Here is a 23,422-nt window from a genome sequence, read left to right on the forward strand (position 1 = left end):
AGATTTATATATAGGTTAAGTGTGCATTCAGAAAACATTCCAACCAAGTGCTGACCTAACTCACAAGCCCAACATTAACCCAATAGCCCATCCAACACCAGTCCACAAAGTCCTCCTCGATCTCCCAAAACAAACACAATGATGCCAACTGCAGGACGAAAGTTGAATCAGTGAATTTGTAAGCACTGGCAGGGGTCTCCACACAGCTGCTCCAGCACCCAGGACTGCATCGGGGTAGGTCCATGTGGCTTCTCCTTGGGGATGTCTTGCAGGAAGTCCAGCTGCACCCTGGTCCAACCATCACAAAGTAAGAGGCCCGAGACTCCCGAGCCATTTATCTCTCCGCCCTTCAATTAATCCCATATGTGTTTATCGGCCAGGTTGGCACAATAAACTAACTCAGAATACACAAAAATCAAATTGACTACATCTGGGGAAGAGATGGTGAAGAAATTCACTATCAGCAGCTAAAACCATGCTGGGGGCTAATGGTGGAACACACCACCTAGTTCTCGTGTATAAGTCCAGGTTGAAGCTAAAGAAAGTCAACACAAGTCGATGAGAACCAAAATACAACCTCGAGTTTATCCCACCTGAACTTTGAGAACAAGTAAAGATTTGGAACATTGAACACTAATAACAGAAGAACTGATGAGCTGTGGGAAGACATCAAGAACATTATTCATGAAGAAAGCAAAAGGTCATTAAAAACTCAGGAAATAAAGAAAAGATCAAAATGGATGTCAGAAGAGATTCTGGAACTTGTTCTTAATTGCAGGGTAGCTAAGGCAAATGGAAGAAGTGATGAAGTCAAAACGTTGAACAGAAATTTTCAAAGGCAACTTCGAGAAGTCAAAGTAAACATTTCAATGACATGTGCACAGCCCTGGAGTTGGAAAAGCAAAAAGAAAGAACCGCCTTACAATGAAAGAACTCAAACATTCCAAGCCTGGAGTTGCAATATTGAAAGATTCCATGGGCAAAAGATTGAATGATGCAGGAAGAATAAAAAACAGACAGAAAGAATATACAGAGTCACTGTACCCAAAAGACCTAACTGACATTGCACCATTTCATGAGGTTGTATATGATCAAGAACCAATGGTATTGGTGGAAGAAGTTCAAGCTGCACTGAAAGCCTTCACCAAAACAAGGCTCTGGGAATTGGTGGAATGCCAGTAGAAATGTTTCAACAGGCTGGTGAGGCAATGGAAACACTCACTTGTCTATGTTGGGAAATCTGGAAGACCACTTCCTGACTAACTGGAAGAGAGTCATCTTTGTACCCATTCCAAAGAAAGGCGACCCGACAGAATGCATATTTATAGAAAAATATCATTAATATCACATGCAAGTACAATGTTGCTCAACATTGTCCAGCAATGGTTCCAGCAGTACATTGGCAGTGATCTGACAGAGATGCAGTCTGGATTCAAAAGAAGAAATGGAACATGGGATATCATTGCTGCGGTCAGATAGATCTTGGTGGAAACCAGAAACTATAAGATGTTTACTTGTGCTTCATTGAGTATGCCCAGGCAGCATATTGGATGGATCTTACTAACTATGGATAATTTTGAGCAGAATGGGAATTCCAGACCACTTCCTAGTGCTCACCGACATGGATCCAAAGGGAGTTGTGAAAACTTGGGTCAAAAAGCAGTATGGGCTCCTCTCACCCCCTTACTCCCTCCGTATGCTGAGCGAATCATCAGAGACGCCGGGCTACATGAAGAATGCGGCATCAGAGCTGGAGAAAGGTGGACTAACAACCTGGGCTTTGGAGATGACATAAGCTTGCTCGCTGAAAGTGAAGAAGACTTAAAGCACTGGCTGATGAAGATCAAGGATTGCAGTCGTCAGTATAGATTACATCTCATTGTAAATTAAACCCAAATCTCCATATCATCATTATAAATGGAGAAAAGATTGAAATTGTCAAAGATTTTGCCTTCCTTGCATCCACAATGAATGCTCATGGGAGCAGCAGTCAAGAGATCAAATGATGCGTTGCACTGGGTAAATCCGCTGCACTCGGACCCTTTCAAGTGCTGAAAAGCACAGGTGTGACTTAGAGGACTAAGCTGTGCCTGATTCAAGCTGTGGTATTTTCAAAGTTCTCATAAGCGTGTGAACGTTAGATATTGAATAAGGAAGATGAAGAACTGATGCTTTTGGATTACGCTGCTGCCGGGGATATTGAGAAGTACCATGGACTGTGAGAAGAAATAACAAATCTATCTTGAACGTACGGTCAGAATGCTCCTTAGAGGCAAGGATGGCGAGACTTCAGTTCACATACTTTGGACATGTTGTCAGGAGAGACCAATCCCTGGAGAAGGCCATCGTGCTTGGTAAAATGGAGAAGCATGGGAAAAGATGGAAGTCCTTGACAAGGTGTATTAACACAGTCGCTGTCACAATGGATTCAAGCAGGAGAACAATATAAGGAGATGCACATCTTTCTGTTGTGCACAGTGCCACTATGAGCTAGAACCAATGAGACGGCACCGAACAACAATCCACTAAAATGTGTGTGCTTCTTTCTAGCAATACACTAAAGGATACAAGACCTCCATTCACTAGTGAAATGCTCAACAGAAAAGCAAGGTTTAGACTATTTCATCAGCATATTTGGGTAGAAAGAAGGGCAGTCAAACAAACACCAGTTAGCTGTGCACGGCTGCTAGCACTGACACTGAGGGAGGAGCGCTTGTCACCAGGAGAACCAATTTTCATTCAAAAACTTTTCATTGGATACCTACAGATGTCTTTCCATGACAGATGCTGTGGAAGATAGATTCAAAGATGAATTAAACAGGGTTCTGTCCCATCGCCTCCCTCCCTTCCTCCCTCCCAAGCGGCTGAAAGTCTACAAGGACTTTAAGTCAACCGCTCACCATAAGTAAATGGACTGGAAAAACTCTAATTCTTGGTAGCAGGCGAGAAGTTTTAGTTGGGGTCTTTGTTATCTAGTGCTCCTACAAAAAGAAATACCCCAAGTGGGTGGCTTTAACAACGGAAATTTAGTTACAAGTCTGCACTGGGGATGCTGGCTTGTAGGGCAACACTTTCTCTCTGTCAGCTTTGAAGAAAGGTCTTTGTCTCTTCTGAGTTTCTGCTCCTGGACAAGCTTCATGTAGCCTAATATCATTCTTCCCTCATCTCTGCTGGGCTCACTTATTTAATCTCTCATTCCCACAAGCTATTGACTCAAAATATAGCCTACTCTAACCCTATGTCTTTCAGCAAACACAATGCACTCCCAAATGGGATTTTAACCACAGGAATGGGTTAGGATTTAAAACATATATTTGTGGGTGACACAATTGAATCTATAGCATTTAGTAACAATAACTTTATAAAACATTTCTATCAGGAACAGTATAACTGATTAATTAATTCATACTGGGTTTTTTTCCCCCAAATGTACCATGGCTTCAAGTAACACTACTTAAATGTTGGGAAAGAAGAAATATAAAAGTCAGAAACAGAAAAAGAAAAGCTATTTTATTATTCCAGACACATAAAGAAACAGTGCTGAATAATGTGAATACTCACTGTTTTTCTTGTACATCAAAATTTCAAAGGAATTCATTTCATAGTTCTCAAAGGTTTGCCGGACCTTTTCAATTGTGTCTTTATCAGTCAGCTCCCCGTACATAAAGCTACAAATCAACCAAAGTGTTTCAGTTAGCTTAGTGAGTATTTATACCTCTACAAAACCCACCCACTGCCATCAAGTAAATTACAACTCACCATAACCCGAGAGCGAGGGCAGAATTGCCCCATAGGTTTTCCAACGCAGCACCTTTTTACAGGCACAGAAAGTCTTTTTTGTTGTTGTTGCTATTTTATTTTAAATTTTTATTAAAATATCATTTTATTGGGGCTCCTACAGCTCTTATAACAATCCATACATCAATTGTATCAAGTCTATTTGTACATATTTGCCATCATTATTTTCTAAACATTCACTTTCTATTGAGCCCTTGGTATCAGTGTCTCTTTTTCCCCTCCCTCCCACCTCCCACCCTCATGACCCCTTGATAAATTATTATTATTTTCATATCTTACACTGACAGCTATCTCCCTTCCCCCATGGTTTCTGTTGTTCGTTCCCTTTGAGGGGGGTGTTATGTATCCATCATTCTGATCGGCTCCCCCTTCCTTCCCTCTGCTTCCTATCTTCCTCCTACCCTCCTACTATTGCTACTCCCATTCCTGTTCCTGAATTCTGTGTGTCATCAGCTCTTATCTGTACCTGGGCGCATGCTCTAGCCTAGACTGCAGTGAAAGGTAGCGCTGAGGTCATGATAGTGGAGGGTGAGGAAGCCTCAAGGAACCAGAGGAATAGTGTGTGTTTCATGTGTGTTTCATTGTGTGACTCATCCCTTCCTTATGACCCTTCTGTGAGGGGATGTCCCATTGTGTATAGATGGGTTTGGGGTCTCTGCTCTGACCCTCCTTGTTCTCAACAATATGCTGTTGTTTGTTTGTTTGTTTGTTGTCTTCTGATGCCTGTTACCCAATCCTGTCAACATCTCATGATCACACAGGCCCGTGTGCTTCTTCCATGTGGGTTTGTTGCTTCTCTGCTAGATGTCTGCATGTTTAACTTCAAGCCTTTAAGACACCAGATGCTACATCTTTTGATAGTTGGGCACCATCCACTTTCTCCACCACACTTGCTTATGCACCCGCTTTGTCTTCAGCGATTGTGCTAGGAGGGTGAGCATCACAGTATGCCAGCTTGTCAGAACAAAGTGTTCTTGTATTGAGGGAGGGCTTGAGCAGACACCCAAAATCCATCCACTCCCTTGGTGTATTGCCTTAGAAATATATGTGCATAGGCCAATACCTCTATTTTTATGAATTAATGTATTTACATATGTACATACCTCTGCTTATACCTCTATCCATAGCTTTGCTTTCTAGATCTTTCCTCTGTTTCCTTTTACCTTCCTCCTGCCCCACCATCATGTTCACCCTTCTTCTGCCTCTTAGTAATTCCTCTCAATTAGATTGCTGTTGCTCCAACACCCACAATATCTCTACGTCCTCCTCATTGTTGGTTTTAATTCCCTAGTTGTTCCCCTGTCTATGGTGCTGTTTGCTCACCATTCCCTTTCCCTGCCTCCTCCTTCTCCCAAGTCCCTCCAGAACTGTGAGTCCAGTTGCTTCCTCCTCAAGCTTGCTTCCCATGCTTATCTTATATAGGTAGGCAAATCCAACAATAATGGAGACAAAACGAAGATTAAGTAAAAGGAGAAATAATAATAATAAGTAGGGGGAAACATACATAATTCTAGGTCTGTCTGCTGACCTTTATGACTGTCTCCCCACTGGTCCTGGGGCAGTGGTTCTCAACCTTCCTAATGCCGCGACCCTTTAATACAGCTCCTCATGTGGTGGTGACCTCCAACCATAAAATTATTTTGTTGCTACTTCATAACTACAATTTTGCTACTAGAAACGCTGTCCTCGGGGAATTCCAGGAGCTGCCCCTCCTAGGCTGAAGTCCATTTTGGAGGCTCCTCAGGGCCTTTGTGGAGAATCAGAACATCTTATCTTCCTCCTGTCAAGTGGCTGTTGGGCTTGACCCACCAACCTAATAGTAATCCACCCAGTACTTAATGCACTGTGTCACCAGGGATTTTCTTCTATTACAGGTGTATGTTCAATATCTCTTCTTTACCCAGCATCGTACTCAGCACTAGGGAATACACACTGAGAGAGAACAAAAACAAGTATTTATCAGCACCCCCCAAAAAGATGTATTGTTTCAACTGTGAGCAAGATTCCATCCCTATCCTCCCCAAAGCTAGTAGTGTAATGAGAGATGCATGTTAGCCCTTAGAAAGAAGCATGATCCATGCTATGTTACACATAAAGAGCTACTGAACACACAGAAAGGCCATGGAACATTGTCTTGAATGACCAGAGACCATTCTGCAAACAGCAGGGACATCGAACGAGCAGGTGCGCATTCACTGTGCAAAGGAGGGTAAAGAACATCCAGGCAAAAGATGAACAGATGCAAAGATGCAGAGGTGAGAACACTGTGACTCCCGGAGCCTCAGAAGAGGTCGGCTCTACAGAAGTAGAATAAAGACTAAGGGGAATGACTGTTCGCTGGGGTCACTGGAGGGAGGCATGAAAAGACTGGGGGGCAGAGGAGACCATGGCAACTGTGTGAGGTCATTTACATTTTATTCTGAAAGTCACAGGGAAACCTGGGGGGGGGGGGGCGAGGCTTGCAGCAAAGGAGTTAACGAACAGGACACACCTTTGAGAAATGCAATTCCAGGACTCCTCCTGGTGAAAGTGGGCCACCGAGGAAATCTGGGATTTTTTTTTCCCCTTTTCTATTTCCCAAGAAAATAAACAAGTAATGAGGATGGGGCATGGGGTGGGGGTGTCAAAATTCACCAAAGAAAGGGGTACAATTTTATCCAGTACACATTAAGAAACAGGTACGGAGGGACCACACAATTCAACCACCATAGGTGAAGTTTCATAGCCTATCCCTTTCCAAACCTGCCCCCACCTACACACACACACACACACACACACACACACACAAACTGAGATGACAAATCCTACAAATTCTTATGAATGTGCCTGCCGACTGCTCATGTTGGGAGAAAAGTAGACAAAGCAGTAAAGACAAAACATGATTTTAAAAAGAGGGTGGGGGAGCCAATCTCTGGATAGCAGATTCACCTAACCATAAACACTGGTTGGGGCAGAGGTAGGGAAATAGACAGGGTGATTCCTTTTTCTGGGCTCCATGGGACATTAGAGAAATGGTCTAGAGACAAGGGTGTCTCCATCTGGAGATAAGATCCACCCTCACCAGGCATACAATAAACTGTGGCACAGGACTCTGGTCACATGCAAAATGAGAAGGGCCATCTCTCAACAAGGCTGGGAAGTCTGAGCTGTTTATGGAGGTTGCCCAGGGCTCCCACAAAGCCTGCCCACGCTGAGCCCTACAATACCAAGAAGGGACAGCATCACTGGGTCCTCAAGTCTCAGGCCAGCTCAGAAAGTGGTATGGGATTTAAACAAGACACTTCCCAGCCCCAGAACAGAGCATGCCACATACCATCTAACTTTTTTCTTGATCACTAGATTCACAGAATTTCTGAGGGAAAAAAAAGGCATTTCAGAGGCTGTCCAGTGCAATCCTGTCCAAGACTAAACTACCACTTGACACGGGGACACATGTGGCTTATGACTGCGTCTGGGTGTCAGCACTCCTAAAATCAACAGCATGCTGGCTGTTGACCTTAGAAATCTTGAGTTACTTTTCGTCCCTTCCCAGCACCCTGAAAGACCTTATCATTTACGGCTGGCACCATCCCTGTGGACCACCCTGCTGCCGGGCTGTGCTTTTCACCCATAAAACCAGGGAAACAGACAGCCGAGCTTGGCAAATTATCTTACACAAGAAAGAAAAGCAGATAGCGCCTAAATCAGCCCTGCTTGGGAAACAAGATTGACTTCTCCCAGGAGTTAAAAACTTAAACTATTATCAGTTGATTTAGCCAGTTGTTCAGAAGGCTTTTACCATCCTCCCCCTTCTCTGTCTGGGAACATTGGCTGAGTAAGTGAAGTGATAGCAGTTATGCTACCAATTTCCTCCCCAGGGTTAAACAAATCGCATACAGCTGAATCTTCCAAGACCGAGTGCTGTCATTACTCCCGCTCTCCTCCGCCGCATGTCTTTCGAAAGCTGCAGTTCCCAGCTGGTAGGTGGGGGTAGCCTTTGCCTGGACATCAGATTTTAAATGCCAGCCGGGCAACAAGTCGGTAAAAAGGGTTTTAAAATTATTAGGAATTTAGCCAGCACAAAGGTGTTTGAGTGTGTGTGTGTGTGTGTGTGTGTGTGTGTGTGTGTGTTGATTTTCCTCCTGGAGAAGGAAATGGATCTACTCTCAAATCAATAAGTTACATAGAATTGTAATGGCAAAATTGGCTACATTAGCAAATCCTTTTGCCTGTTTCCCTTAGTGTCTGCTTCGAGCAAATAAAAGCATGAGCGATAAGGCAGGAAGGGCTGCTCAGGACCACTAAATAGTGAGGCAAGCTTGCCAGATCTGTTCTGATGAGATGCGTGTGTGTGTGTGTGTGTGTACATACATGTGTGTATAAATAGATTAAAAACTATACCGTGGACAGATGTATCACAGGTTATATCCATAAAAATATTTAGATCAATCACAGAGATTGATGTAGCATAGATTATATAGATACAAATAGAAAGCTATATCATAGATGATACATTGCAGCTAAGTCTAGAATATGTAAATGTCATAGATTATACACGATAGATGATAAAACTCACTGACATGGAGTCGATTTCGATTCATAGCAGCCCTACAGGACAGGCTAGAGCTGCACCAGTGGATTTCCAAGATTAACTCTTGGCAAGAGTAGAAAGCCTCATCTTTCTCCCTCAAAGTGGCTGGTGATTTCAAACTGCTGACTTTGTGGTTAACAGGTGAATGCACAACCCACTCTGCCACCGGGGCATAGGAGTTATCATACATGCATGATCTAAGTACATCACAGATGATATAGGTCAGTCATTAATGATGCCGATGGAGAGAGAGAGACAGAGATAGTTATAGATAGAGAAGAGTCAAAAAGCACTTTGAGAAAGCAACAGTGTTCTACTGTATTACTCAAGAGTTCTAACTTCTACAGCTTTGAGCAATATGGGTGAGAAATTGATATTTTTTATTTCCTAGTCTCCCCAAATCTAAAAATTAATGAGCTAGAAGCATTTCTGACACATTTAATACTTCTCACCAAGCTAGAGATCCCTTCCTGGAGTCATACCCTGAAAGTACGACTTTTGAAAACAAAAGACCACACATGGGCCAGTCGGGCTTCTCTGCCATTCAAAGATGTGTTAATCCCCTGATTTGGAGGGTTTGGGAAATGGACTCCACTTCAGGCAACCGCCACTGAAGTCAGAAAACGGTGAGGAAGGCCAGGAGTGAGCGTAGCCAAAGCCTAGGCTGAGGCAGGCCCTTGCCAGGCCCTTCAGGGGAACAGCTGGTGGAGCCAAGCTCCATAATCAGCTCAGTACCTGCAGAGGCTTTGAAAGAGCTCGTCCAACACCATGACCCAAGGGTCCTTCTTGGTTAGTAACCCTGCCAGCTACACAAACCACACTGTGAGCACAATCTGCCTCTGCCTTTCAATTAGAGATCAGAGAGCAGTAACAGCATGAATTAGAGACAGCACAATATTGCTTCTCTTTTCTCTGTTTCTGATGGAAGGAATCTTGGCTGAGGAAAAGCTCAATCATCGAGTCCATCGGGTTCGACACGTTGTTTAATCTTTTGAAGTATACCGATGCTTCTTTAAATCAATTTAATCTTCCAGGTTTTCATTGTATGCAATATTCTATAATCTGATCTAAAACTCCATAACATTTGAATTCACAATTTTTAAATTATTGCTATGAGCTCATTGGGGTTTTTCCTCCTCCTCATCTCTGACGGCCAGGTGACAGTGTTTTAGGACCATGCATGAGGGCTTTCTTTGATTTTTATTGTGCCCGACTGAAAGATGTTGCAATAAATATTCCTTATTGAAAACTGAGTAGATAAAGGAAATCCCCAAACTCAGTAAACCCTTTCCTTTTTTCAAACAACACACGGAAGACACCAAGCAACCCAAACATAAATACCTGCAGGTGCTGCTCTTTTGCATCACTTCCGCCCTGTGGTAGCCAGACAGCTTGCAAAATCCGTCATTGCTATACACGATAGGCCAGTCCACTATCTGGGCATTCCCCAACACAAAATTAGTATCTGTTTAAAAAACACAAACAAAATAGGAGAAGGCATGTGAGGCACGAACATTAGTTGAGAATCTATGAGAACGTAGAGGAAGGTTGGCCAATCCAGGGGTCTCCAGATAGTCTCCAGAAGGGGGAAATGGCACTGTTAGAACCGAACATTTGAATGCAATGCTACGGCCACTCTGCTCCAAGGAGCAAGGGCAGTGCATTAAGCCAGCCAAGCCTGATGCCTGGGTATGGCTGCTGACCATGACCTCAAGTTGTACCTGGTCTTTAACAAATGACTTAATGGTAAGTCTGGACTGCGAGTTGTGTATGGCCATCACAATGGATTATTGAATGCAGCAAAGAAGTAGAGCAGTCCATGGGAGCTCATGTCAGAAATGGAAAAAATTGGAGTAGTGTTTCTGACCTCTAGGTCACAGAGGTTAATCTTGGGCTATTCTTGACCCTAACTGTTGTTGTTCAGTGACATTGAGTCAACTTCAACACATGCAGAATAGAACAAGCCCCGCTCGGTCCTGATTCTGATGCTTAGTCCCTGTGGTAGCCACGGTGTGGGTCTTAGTGCCTGGAAGTTCCCCAGGCTTAGATGTTATTGCTACAGTTCTTCCCCATTCTACTATATGCACACACACACACACACACAATGCCAATCGAAATAAAGATGATATATGAAACTCTCACTTAATGGGGAGCTTTACTTTATTCTAGGGCAGTATTGTTTCAGTTATTCACAATAGATACCTTATCCGCTTGGTAACAGTAAAAGGAGAAGAGGACTAAAGAAAAGAAGAAGAAAAACTAAATCTAGCCAACAGAATGCTTTTATCTGTTGAAAAAAAAAATGTAAGCTATCGCTCTCTCATGAAGTAAACTACAAACCTGCTCCTTTATAAATCTGCTTTAATAAAACATGGATCACCAGCCCTTCCTTCTTTCCCATCTATACACCAATATTTCTTTAGTGTCGGGTGGGCACCAAACACAGTCAGAGGCCGTGGGGGATATCCGGATTGATGAGACATGGCCCTGCGCTCACAGAACTGAAAGGAAAACATAATTAGCAAAAGAGCCAGTTCAGAAAATCATTGATTCTGTTTCAAAGAAGTAAAGGACCACATTGCAGGGAGGGTAATATTTGAGTTTATCTTAGTCTAGAAGTATAGGCTCCATTTAAACATGTCTTAAAATTTAATTTCAGTTTAATTTGCTGCAGTTAATATTTTAGATTTTTTTAAATGTTGAACAGTTTTATCGGCATATCTTTCACATATCATGCAATGCAGTAACTCAATCATATGAATAAGAGCTGTCGAGTCATCTCCACAGTCAACAGGAGAGCACGTACTTCCTTCTCGCACTCATTGTTATCAGCTCCCCTCTGCCCTGTCTTTCCCTCTACCCCCCAAGAAGCCATCGGTGCAGTCGCTGTCTCCATCATTCTATTCATCCTAGATTTCATATCCAGAAAAACAGACAACAAGTGACAGAAAAACAACAACACCGCTGTACTTTGCATGATAGCAAAGCTACACATCCCTGGTCGGTGGTCAAGTTCATAATGCCCTTTCTCAACAGTGTTTTAATCTCCACCATTGGCTAAATCAACGACATTATCAATAGGGTCAGTACCTTAAGCCCCAAGAGGAAGATCAATAATTATCTCTCACATAAAATGATAACAATGTCTCTAAGCTGAACCAGAGACATAAATAAATTGTAGATAAATAAATGCTTCCCCGGGGGATGGACAACAGAAAAGTGGGTGAAGGGAGACGTCGGACAGTGTAAGATATAACAAAATCATAATAATCTATAAATTATTAAGGGTTCATGAGGGGGTGGGGAGCAAGGGGGAAAAGTGAGGGGCTGATACCAAGGGCTCAAGTAGAAAGCAAATGTTTTTAGAACGATGAGGGCAGCAAATGTACAAATGTGCTTGACACAATGAATGGATGTATGGACTGTGATAAGAGTTGTATGAGGCCCCAATAAAATGATTAAAACATAAATTAATTTTAAAAACAAATGGACTTGGGGCTCACACAAATTCTAGCCCCAACCTAAGAAAAATAGGTTCTTATGACATGGCCCTGCTTGATGCTCACCCTCATGAGGAGGTCACTGAAAATAAGGGTGCTCTAGCCAAGTGTGGTGAAGAAAGCAGATGGTGCCCGGCTAGCAGAAAGAATTGCATCTTGTCTTCAAACAAGCAGCCGTCTGAGTGAGACATTCCCTGGGCCCTTGTGGAAGAAGCACACCACCCTAAGTGATCCAAGGATTGTGAATGATAAAATCCAAATCTTAAGGAAGCAAATCGTGCACACCCAGGTTTCAGAAGGCTACATATGGCAGTGGGCGTCCAACATCCACACTCAGAATCCACACGTGGATCAAAGCCTCTGGGGAATACGTTGATTGCCATGTCTACAGTCCCTGGGAAAGGACACCATACTTGGTGTAGTGGATGGGCCATGGAGAAAAGGGCGAGCCCTCAATGAGATGGAGTGACACAGCGGCTACATCAATGGGCTCAAGCTAGGAACAATTAGGAGGATGGCACAGGACAGGGTGGTGTTTCTTCTGTTGTATGTAGGGCCACTATGGGTCAGAACTGAATCAATCGCATCTACCAAAAATAACAAGCGGCATAAGACATTGGCATAAGGGGTACAAAAGTAATAGTTACAGAAACAAACAATATGATCATGGCTTTCAATGAATTCAAGAGGAGTTGGTAGCCAGGGTCCACTGCAGCATGAGCAAAGACATGGCAGCAGGCAAGGCAGAGAATGTGAACGTGGACAGAATGAGGGCATTCTAGAAGAGGACCAGGAGATGAATCGAGACAGACAGTGAAGGGTCTTGAATATCCAAAAGCTTCAACTTATTCTGAAGGCTGAATGAATCTTTACATTGCTCTGTCTCTTGAATTGATCTACTAAACCTTAAAAGAAGTATAAAATTTACTCAATTACCTCCCAGTGTGTATGAAGTCTAGTCAGTTTAACCAGTTGTCTTGTTGAAGCAGAGTCCTTAACATCCTTTAATATACCAAGAGCAGGATGTGCATACAGACTATACTTGTTCATGGTTAAATCTGTGCTAAAAAGCTGGTTTTTATCTGTGCTTATGTTCATTTCTATCCTACACGCCACTAAAACATAAGTTTAGAAGAGATGAAAAATATACCCCCAAATAAAAACTGGGTTAAAAAACTAAATAAACAGCAAAAAATTACTATGAGACTAATAGAAATAGCAGAAGACACTGAGAAACACTTTGAAAAATGTCCTAGTTATCATCCTCAAGAAGATCCGAGAAGATTTTACATCTCTAAAACAAAAACAAGATGTTATTGAAAACACACACACGTGCAAACAGAAGCACTAAGAGTCCTTACAAAATTTAAAATGAATGAAAATAAAGAAATCAACATAAATGTTGGAAAATAAAATCTCACAGAAAGTAGAAGAGAAATAAAACAGGACAAGAAATTAAAATATTAGTAAACAAGACTATTAATCTAAAGGAACAACATTTTAATAGGAAATTCAGAAAGACCAGATGATTTATTAACTTTTTAATATTTTAAAATTACTTTAAAATGAAATGTGATTGTTTTTCTCGCTTCCTTCGTTTGGTTTGAGCGTCCTCGAGTTCACTGATATGGTTCTCAGCCTCCTCAAGCCTAGATATAGCTTCTGTGACCTTTTGTGTGGCCTCTGCTACCTCCTCTGTTAGTTTCTGCAGTTCCTTTTGGTGGATAGTATTCATCCCCTCTATTGTGGACTTCATCCCCTCTATTGTGCATTTCATCCCCTCTATCGTTGCATCCTTATTTTGGTTTGCTTCTCTAAGCTCCTGTATTACTGCAAGCAGAGTTCTGAAGATTTCCTTTTGTGGCTGATCTATATCTGTTTCTTCTATGAGTGACGTTAGGTCTGTTAAAGTGCCTCGTTTCTCTGATTTTTTTGTTGGGAGTGATGTGGTCTGTTGATTTTTCCTTGATCCTTTCATAGGCCCCATGCTTCTGGGAGACAGGAGTAACCTTATTGTGTGGAGGCTCAGGCCACTGTGCCGTCTCCTGGGGTGGCTGGGGCGGGCTGCGGCAGGCTTAGGGCTGGCACTGGGGACCCCACAGGGCCCCCAGGTGGTGAGAGCTGGCTGGAGCTCACTGACAGCTCCTCAGGGACTGCAAAGCCGAGTCCCAGGCTCCACTGCAGGTAGAATGTTTGATCTGCCCGGGCTGTGAGCGGGCGCGGGGAGGCCCCTCGGACAGCTGCGCAGACAGCGGCCATCTAGCTCAGAAGCAACAAAGCCCACAGAGAAGAAGCACACGGCCTAAGCGAACACAAGGTGTTGAATGGACCATGTAGCAGATACAAAGGAACAAAAACAATCATTGTGTGATCAACTTCCTCACATAATGGCTGAAGACGAAAGTGTGCATAAGCAAGTGTGGTGAAGAAGGCGGATGGTGCCCGGCTACTGAGAGATATAGCGTCTGGGGACTTAAAGGCTTGAAAGCAAACAAGCGGCCATCTAGCCCAGAAGCAACCAAGCCCACATGGAAGCAGCACACCAACATAGGTGACCATGAAGGACAGAGGAGACCAGGTCTCCAACATCAAAGGTGGGGTGGTGGTGAGAATCACATCACCGTGAAAGAGGGGGAGTGCATGATGGGGACCCAATGCCCACCTGTAGAGAGCTGAACACCCCTTCCAGAGGGGTAGCGAGGAGGAGATGGGCCACACAGGGTTCAGTGTAACAACAATGAAACTCAAAACCTTCCTCTAGTTCCTGAACGCTTCCTCCCCTCCCAATCATCATGACCCCAATCCTACCTTGCCTTGCGGACCTGGTTGTACCAGAGGATGTACAGCGGTGCAGTGGGGATCTGGAGGCACAGGGAATCTAGGACAGACGAACCCTTCAACACCAGCGGTGGGAGAGGCGACACCAGGAGGGAAGGGCATGTAGAAAGGGAGAACCGATCTTGGAGATCTATGTGTAACCTCCTCTCTGGGAGATTGTCAAGGGGGAGGCGGGTGAGGGGAGATGCCGGGGAGTGTAAGATAAGATATAATAATTATTTATAAACTATCAAGGGACCAGGGGTGGGATCGGGGAGGGAGGGGGATGGGGGAAAAAAAGGGAAACCGAGCTGATTCCAGGAACCCAAGTGGAAGGTGAATTATGAGAGTGACGAGTGCAACGAATGTATAAGGGTGCTTTGCTCATTTGATGTATGCACAGATTGTGATAAGAGCCTTATGAGCCCCAATAAAAAGATTTTTTTAAAAATGAAATGTGAATAAATCTTATATGAAATATATACAATGGGGAAACATACAGAGACAGAGCTTAGTAGTAGTGACCAGGAATGGCAGGGAGGAAAGAGGAATCATTTTTAAGAAGTATTATCTCTTTATGGTGAGGAGAAACTTGGTCATGAAGAAAGACCATGAACATCGTGGTTAATGCAATTCATGTTACCAACCTCCACGTGTAAAAAAAATGTTACCTTGAAAAATATTTTTTATCACACACACCAAAATAACTTTAAAAATATCAAAGGTGAAGGTAAAATAAAAATGTTTTCAGATACACAAAGGCTTTGGAAATTTGCTTTCCACATAGTATTTCTTAGGGAATCACTTGAGGCTATGTACCATCATAATAAGGGGAAAGAAGGCAACATGGGAGCCTAGAAAGAAAAGTGCCTCCAAATGTAGCAAGCAGGGAAGGGAATCATAGAAAGCAATCAATACAGAATAATCTTGAAAACCTTAGTTCCAGAAAAGATCCATCTAAAGACAAAGGACGTAGACCATTACATATGACGGTATACAATTTGGGGCAGATTGGGGAGAGGTGGCAAGAAAGGAATGGAAAAAGTGACATAACTGTGTGGGAAGGGAAACAAAATCACACTGACCTATAATTGCCATAATAATTGAATATCCTATTAATTTTCAATTTTAGAACCAGCACATAATCAAAGCATGGAACATTTAATTATCCCAAGTATTAAAGTACTGAAGTGTAACCTCATCAGCTCTGACACTATCAATAGACATATAATAAAAGTTTGGAGCCCTGGTGGTAGAGCGGGTTGGAAACAGAAAAACAATTAGGAGATGGTGGCTAGAATGGTATAAATATATTACTTTGAGTTGCAAAGATAACCAAGAAAGGAGTAATATTATTAATGATATTAGGAGAATGGAGTTAATTTAAAAACTAGTTGCCTACACTCATATAAATATAGGGAAATATATCTATGGGCATATATTTATAGGTTTAGTACTAAGGCAGCAGATGGACATTGGGCCTCCACTCAAGCACTTACTCAATGCAAGAACACTTTGTTCTATTAAATTGGCATTCCAGGATGCACACCTTCCTGACACGATTGCTGAAGAAAAAATGTGTGCATAAGCAAATGTGGTGAAGAAAGCTGATGGTGCCCGGCTATCAAAAGATATAGCATCTGGGGTCTTAAAGGCTTGAAGATAAACAAGCAGCCATCTAGCTGAGAAGCTTCAAAGCCCACATGGAAGAAGCACACCAGCTGGTCTGACCACAAAGTGCAAAAGGGACCAGTTATCAGACATCAAAGAAATAAAAATCATATCAATGGATGCCCACCTCCCTGATACAATCAATGAAGACAAACGTGTGCATAAGCAATTGTGGTGAAGAAAGCTGATGGTGTCCGGCTATCAAAAGATATAGCGTCTGGGGTCTTAAAGGCTCAAAGATAAACAAGTGGCCATCTAGTTCAGAAACAACAAAGCCCACATGGAAGAAACACACCAGCCTGTGTGACCACAAGCTGTCGAAGGGATCAGGTATCAAGTATCAAGGAACAAAAAATCATATAATTGAAAATGTGGGTGAGTGCAGAGTGGAGACTGAAAACCCATTGGTAGCAAACCGGACACCCCTTACTGAAGGCTTGTGTGGAGGAGATGAACCAGTCAGGGTGCAGGGTAGCAATGATGAAACATATAACTTTCCTCTAGTTCTTAAATGCTTCCTCTTTCCCACTATCATGATCCCAATTTACCTTACAAATCTGGCTAGACCAGAGGATGTACATAGGTACAGATAGCAACTGGAAACACAGGGAATCCAGGACAGATGACTCCTTCAGGACCAGTGGTGAGAGTGGTGATGCCTGGAGGGTGGAGAGAATGTGGGGTAGAAAGGGGAAACTGATTACAAGAATCTACATAAAACCTCCTCCCTGGGGGAGGGACAGCACAGAAGAGGGCAGGGGGAGATGTCAGACAGTGTAATATATGACAAAATAATAATAATTTATGAATTATGAAGGGTTCATGAGGTAGGGAGAGTGGAGAGGGAGGGGAAAAGTGAACAACAGATATTACGGGCTCAAGTAGAAGGCAAATGTTTTTAGAATGATGATGGCAACAAATGTACATATGTTCTTGATACAATGGATGGATGTATGGATTGTGATAAGAATTGTATGAGCCCCCAATAAAATGATTTAAAAAATAAAAACTAGTTGCCACAGAATCAGTTGTGACACAGCGTGATCCCTGTGTGTCCACTGAACTGTGCTCCAGAGGCTTATCAATAGCTGACTGTCGGCAAGTGAATTTCCAGGTTGCTGTTGTTGTTGATGTTTCTGAGATACCTGTGTGTGAACTTGAACCTCCAACCTTTCAGTGAGCAGCTAAGCACTGTCCACCCAGGGACAAGAAGTACTTTAGATGACAAAAAAGCCCAACTGAACTCATAGAAGTCAACAAATAATATCTAAAATTGATAAATCTGGAAATAGCCATAATGCTTCTTATTTAGAGACATGGCAGAAGCTATAAGAAGCAGGAGCTAAAGATAGAAGACATGATTTTTGGAGAGCAAACCAGGGAGAGGGGGAAGCATAGGATGGTTCTTTTACATTATACGCTCTTTGATTTTTAACAGCCAGCACACAGTATGTCCATAAAATTATAACATATACTTAATGATAAAGGAACTTAATTGGAAGAAATTAATGTACTGATTAATTTGTCACATAGTATAAAATGAGAACAGAATAAGCTTCAAGCTCCAGATGTCACTGCAATTTCTCCTAAGGGTTTCTGATCATCTTTCATGCTACCAGGATTCCTATTGTCTCTGGGGTATAGGGCACAGCCCATCCTGCGAAAAGCAAGCCCACAAGCATTTTCTTTGACTCCACGAAAGAAATCAAAAAAGCAGCAAGTACAATAGAAATCGCATCACCAACCTATCGATCATCTATTCAGAGGGTTCTCCAGACAGTAGCCCAAGCAAGAAATTATAGCTCCCGGGGCACAATATCCTTGCTACTCCACTATATGATAGAAAGTCTAGGAATTCTCTTTTGACCCAGGGATTTGGAATGAATGGAAGAAAGAATTCTAGTCCCAACAAAAACCACTTTTCAACATCTGGGGTCTTAAAGGCTTGCAGATAAACAAGCATCCATCCAGCTCAGAAGCACCAAAGCCCACATGGAAAAAGTACACCAGCCTGTGTGATCACAAGGTGTAGAAGGGACCAGGTATCAGACATCAGAAAACAAAAATTCAAATCAGTGGGTGCCCACCTTCCCAATATGATCACTGAAGACAAGTGTGTGCATAAGCAAATATGGTGAAAAAAGCTGATGGTGCCCAGCTATCAAAAGATATAGCGTCTGGGGTCTTAAAGGCTTGGAGATAAACAAGTGGCCAGCTAGCTCAGAAACAACAAAGCCCACATGGAAGAAGCACACCAGCCTGTGTGATCAGGTATCAGGCATCAAAGAACAAAAAATCATATCACTGTAAATGAGGGTGAGTACAGAGTGGAGACCCAAAGCCCATCTGTAAGCAACTGGACACCCCCTTACTGAAGGGCCACAGGGAGGAGACAAGCCAGACAGGGTGCAGGATATCAATGATGAAATATACAACTTTCCTCTAGTTCTTAAAGGTTTCCTCCCCCCACTTTCATGATCCCAATTCTACCTTAAAAATCTGGCTAGACCAAGGATGTATATTGGTACAGATAGAAACTGGAAACACAGGCAATCCAGGACAGATGATCCCTTCAGGACCAGTAGTGAGAGTAGCGATACTGGGAGGGTCGAAGGAGGGTGGGGTGGAGAGGGGGAACCAATTACATGGATCTACACATAACCTCCTCCCTGGGGGATGGACAACAGAAAAATGAGTGAAGGTAGATGTTGGACAGTGTAAGATATGACAAAATAATAATAATTTATAAATTATCAAGGGTTCATGAGGGAGGGGGAAACGGAGAGGGAGGGTTAAAAATGAGGAGCTGATATCAAGGGCTCAAGTAGAAAGCAAATGTGTTGAGAATGGTGATGGCAATAAATGTACAAATGTGCTTGACACAATGGATGTATGTATGGCTTATGATAAGAATTTTACAAGCCCCAATAAAATGAATTTTTTAAAAAAGAAGTCCTTTCCCTGCCCTTGCTTGCATCCGGTGCCCACAATCACATGCACACACACACATATATGCACCTACCCTAATATGGTTGGCTTGAGGAAGGAAACATTCTGGATTCTCTTAATTTACAAACACCTGGCCAGGAAAATACTTTCCAGAATATACTCTGTGATAAGTTCTATGCCAACGGGGCTGGACCAAGATTCTTCCCACGATGGGTGCTGACACAGCGTGGTCAACTCCATGATGGGATATGCTGGGAAGCAGCCACGCAGTTGTGCGAAGAATGCGGCAGAATAACAACTCCTTAATCTGGCCACAACTTTGAAAGAATTAGGGGATGCTGCATTGCGGGGTGTGGTCCACTCAGTATAAATTCACACTGTGTGGAAACTAGCTCACTTCCACTGCTCGGTCTAGATCCCGCATCTGATTCCTTGGCCTCCGGTGATATTGCCTGCGGGGGGAGGGGGGGGACCCAGAAGCCATCCTTGGAGTCATTCAACAAATACCACGCTGTGTGGTTGTCCTGCTTTATCTTCCTCCTTCCTGTTCATCAGCCCCTATGGCCGTCTGGGTCAGGAGGAACCTCCGGTTTACATCCTTGAACTGGACAATTCTACAAGTCTAGGCCCATTTCTTGATATAATCATGTTCTACACACATACACATACAAGTGTCACTGGTCTGGCTTCTTTGGAGAACCCAGCCTGACACACAACTTCTTTACAAATTAGGGCTACACATACAAATGCCATTGTTGTTGTTAGTTTGCTTAAATGAACTCCAACTCAGGGTGAAAGAAGGAAACAGAAGCAATAGAAGGAAGCACTGCCCAATCCTAGACCGTCTTCACAGTCACCAGCATGTTAGAGTTCATCATTAGGCCTATTGTGCTAATCTGTCTATGGAGGGTCTCCCACGTCCCATTCCCACATAGCCTTCAACATCACCAGACATGATTTCTTCCTCCAATAGTGGATTCCTCCTGATGACCTGTCCAAGGTCAATAAATCACATCATAGTAGGTTGCAATCCATAGGGTTTTCATTGGCTGATTTTCAGAAAGAGATCCCTCGACCTTCCTGCCCATCATAGTTTGGAAACTCTGACCACTGTGGCTGACCCTCTTGGTATTTGAAAATTTGGTGGTGTAGCTTCCAGCATCATCGCAACACACAAGCCACTACAATATAATAAACATATAGACAGGGGGCATGCGAATATAAGATCACATATATTATCAGGGACTAAGAGATTCCACATAAGTGATATTCCAGGTATTAAGGAGAATGGAATTGATTTATGGACATGTACTCTGTGCCAGAGACTTGCTGTACATACTTTTATATGTTTCAGTGACTTGTTCTTGATGAAAAATTGAAGAAAATCTAAAAGATTTTGAAACTTGTAAGTAATTAGAAGGGGAGGAAATGAAATTTATCTTGAAGAAAGACAATTGCCTTTAAGTGTATGAGCTGGCCTTCTAGTTTCCCTTAGTCCATAATTATGTGCTCTTTAACATACTAAACTTTTCACCCAAAGGAATTTACATAGAAGGTCAGCTGTGGCCAACTACCTTTAAATATATATATTTATATTTATATATATTTATATGTATATCACAAGTCATACAATTCAAAAGTTCAACCATATTAAGAACAGAAGTACAATCCATTTTAGAACACTTTCTTTGTTCTTTTACTCATCATTATTAGCTCCCCATTTCCCCCCAACCTTCCCTGACATACACCCAAGAAACCATTAATCCAGTTTACTGTCTCCATAGTTTACCTATAATGGATTTCATATGCAGAAAATCATTAAAAATGAAAACCAACAACAATCACAAAGCAAAACAGATTAAAAACCCTCAATGGAAAAGAAAGAGAAAACATTAAAAAATAGAACAAATGTAAAATGTGTCAAGAGAGAGCAAATGATAAGGTGCTAAATTTTAACCAAATTCTATCTACAGTCTTCCACTTCACAATACCCTCTGCATGATAGCAAGGTCATTCACTAACTGGTCTATGTTCAGAGGGGATTCACCCAAGGCTGAATCTGCATATATTTCCCCTTCACTTTTTTTAACTGAAACAACTTTAAAATGGATCAAGGAGGATATAAAATGATAAGATCCTACATTTTAGCCTAACTACATCTGCCATAAATGACCTCACAATGCTGTCTGTCTGATACCAAGGTTATACATCTCGAGGGATTCATCGGAAGCTTAATCCATCTGCAGACCCTACACATTGGGGCTTCCACTGTAAGCCATAGTCTTCTCCCAACCAGGTGTTTAGAATTTACACTTTGATACCATTCCCAACTTCGACTTTGGGTTTTATTATTTACAATCCTGGGATCACACAAGCTGGTGTGCTTCTTCACTGTGGACTTAGTTGATGTCTCACTTAGATGGCTAATTGTTTGAAGACAAGCTCCTATGGGCCCAGATACTACTCTTCCTAATAGCTGGGCACCATCTAGTTTATTCACCATACGTTGCTACAGCACCCATATCTGTGGTGATCTCTCTTTAAGGGGCTAAGTCATAAGAACTAATCGTTCTTAGGTTGGCGCTAGAATTATGTGTGAGCCCAAAATCCATTCATATACCTATGGTTTATATGCATCTCTGGTTCACCTCAGAGACATCATTGTCATTTTGTATTGAGGACATTGTCAATCATCCCCTAGGAAAAAAGGTCATTCTGCTGCCAGCATCATTAGTTTAGTCAATGGTATATAATTTAAAACTCTGTTGAGTAAAGGAAATTATATGAGCATAAGCCAGCTATGAGCCACAATATATGAACTGCTGACTTGTACAGATTAAAGTCTTAAGTGACTGGACACTGTTTACACAAACAGTGGGTGGGTGGTGAAAGGAAAAACTTTCAGTAACACTCATTCACAGTGGCAGAGCTATGCTTATCAGATGAGTAGCTGTCATAATATAACAAGAAGGGCCTTAAGATAGTAAGTACATGGTAGTGCCAGGGCATCATTCATTGGGCATCCTCCAGGCAAGAGACCTGTCCACCATCACTATGCCCTTGGGACCGCAGCCATGTTTCTTCTCACACTAGGGATGTCGTCCTTAAGTCCAAGGGTTACAGGGGAGTGTGAGGCAAAGCCTAGTTCAGTGAGTGGGGTTTCCACATTGAGTCCTTGTGATGAAGTCGATGAAGGATGGTGTGCACTGCAAAAGAACAGAATCTAATGTCCCCGTAGCCCACTGCACTTGGCCTGGGTCACCAATGGCTAGATAGAAACTAGGTCAAGAGTGTCCAAGTAGGAACATAATACTAGGCATATTCTCCCCTTGAGTTCTATATAATTATTGTTAAGTACTTTATCCTGGTGGGTGATTGCTCCTCCCCGTTTTCCTACCAACAGAAATGCAATTGCCTTCTCAGAGACATACATGCCTCCCTCCCTCATCTTGACTGACTTTCCAGTACCCTTATCACTCTGGTAGGAGTGTCTGTTGGTGAGGGGTGACTTTGGAGCAACTTCGCATGGCAGCAACTAGATGATCTTTTCCCTCCTCCCACATCTTGAAAAACCAATCCTAGCTGAGCTGAGATCTCCTCTTTGGTTTTTAATAATACACACACACACACACACACATATATATAGATATATATAGAGAGAGGATGCTGTATTTTTAATCTTTAAACAATATCTGTGAGATGGTATTATTTTATTATCAAAAATTTTATCATTATATTCACAAGGAAACAGATCTGTGTCTGAAGACACAGCCAGGATAGAGAAGGATCATGCCCCCAGGCCTTTCTAACTTCAGGATCCATGCTTTCAATCATGACACTAGACCCCTTAGTCTATAAAGTACTAAAATGGAAATATTTTTATGAAGATCTTTTGTGAATTATTACTCTGCCTTTTTATTTTTCAAAAATACTATGCATGAGACTGCTAATTAATTACTCAACATTACCCTTATTATCAACAGATATCCTTATTTTACATTATAATACACATCAGTGTTCTCAGGGAATATTGAAATGGGTAGAAATAATTGTTCCTTCTTTAAATACGTGGATTCTCTTATTTGTCCTTTGTATGTTTTGTTTCTTCTCTCACTTG

At 42.3% G+C, this 23,422-nt stretch overlaps 1 protein-coding gene across 2 annotated transcripts in view; it reads right to left on the reverse strand.

Moving 5' to 3' along the window:
- The window catches only part of KCNH1 (potassium voltage-gated channel subfamily H member 1), a 500,025-nt gene that overhangs the window by 445,984 nt on the left and 30,619 nt on the right, over positions 1-23,422 (reverse strand). For both annotated transcript variants that reach the window (XM_075540569.1, XM_075540568.1), the window contains exons 2-3: positions 9,710-9,833; positions 3,562-3,668 (exon numbers count right to left, since the gene is read on the reverse strand). In XM_075540569.1, the coding sequence (XP_075396684.1) occupies positions 3,562-3,668; positions 9,710-9,833 (231 nt within the window). The remainder of the gene's footprint in view (positions 1-3,561; positions 3,669-9,709; positions 9,834-23,422) is intronic.

Source organism: Tenrec ecaudatus, chromosome 1, assembly GCF_050624435.1.
Source record: "Tenrec ecaudatus isolate mTenEca1 chromosome 1, mTenEca1.hap1, whole genome shotgun sequence".
NCBI classification, from domain to species: Eukaryota; Metazoa; Chordata; class Mammalia; order Afrosoricida; family Tenrecidae; genus Tenrec; species Tenrec ecaudatus.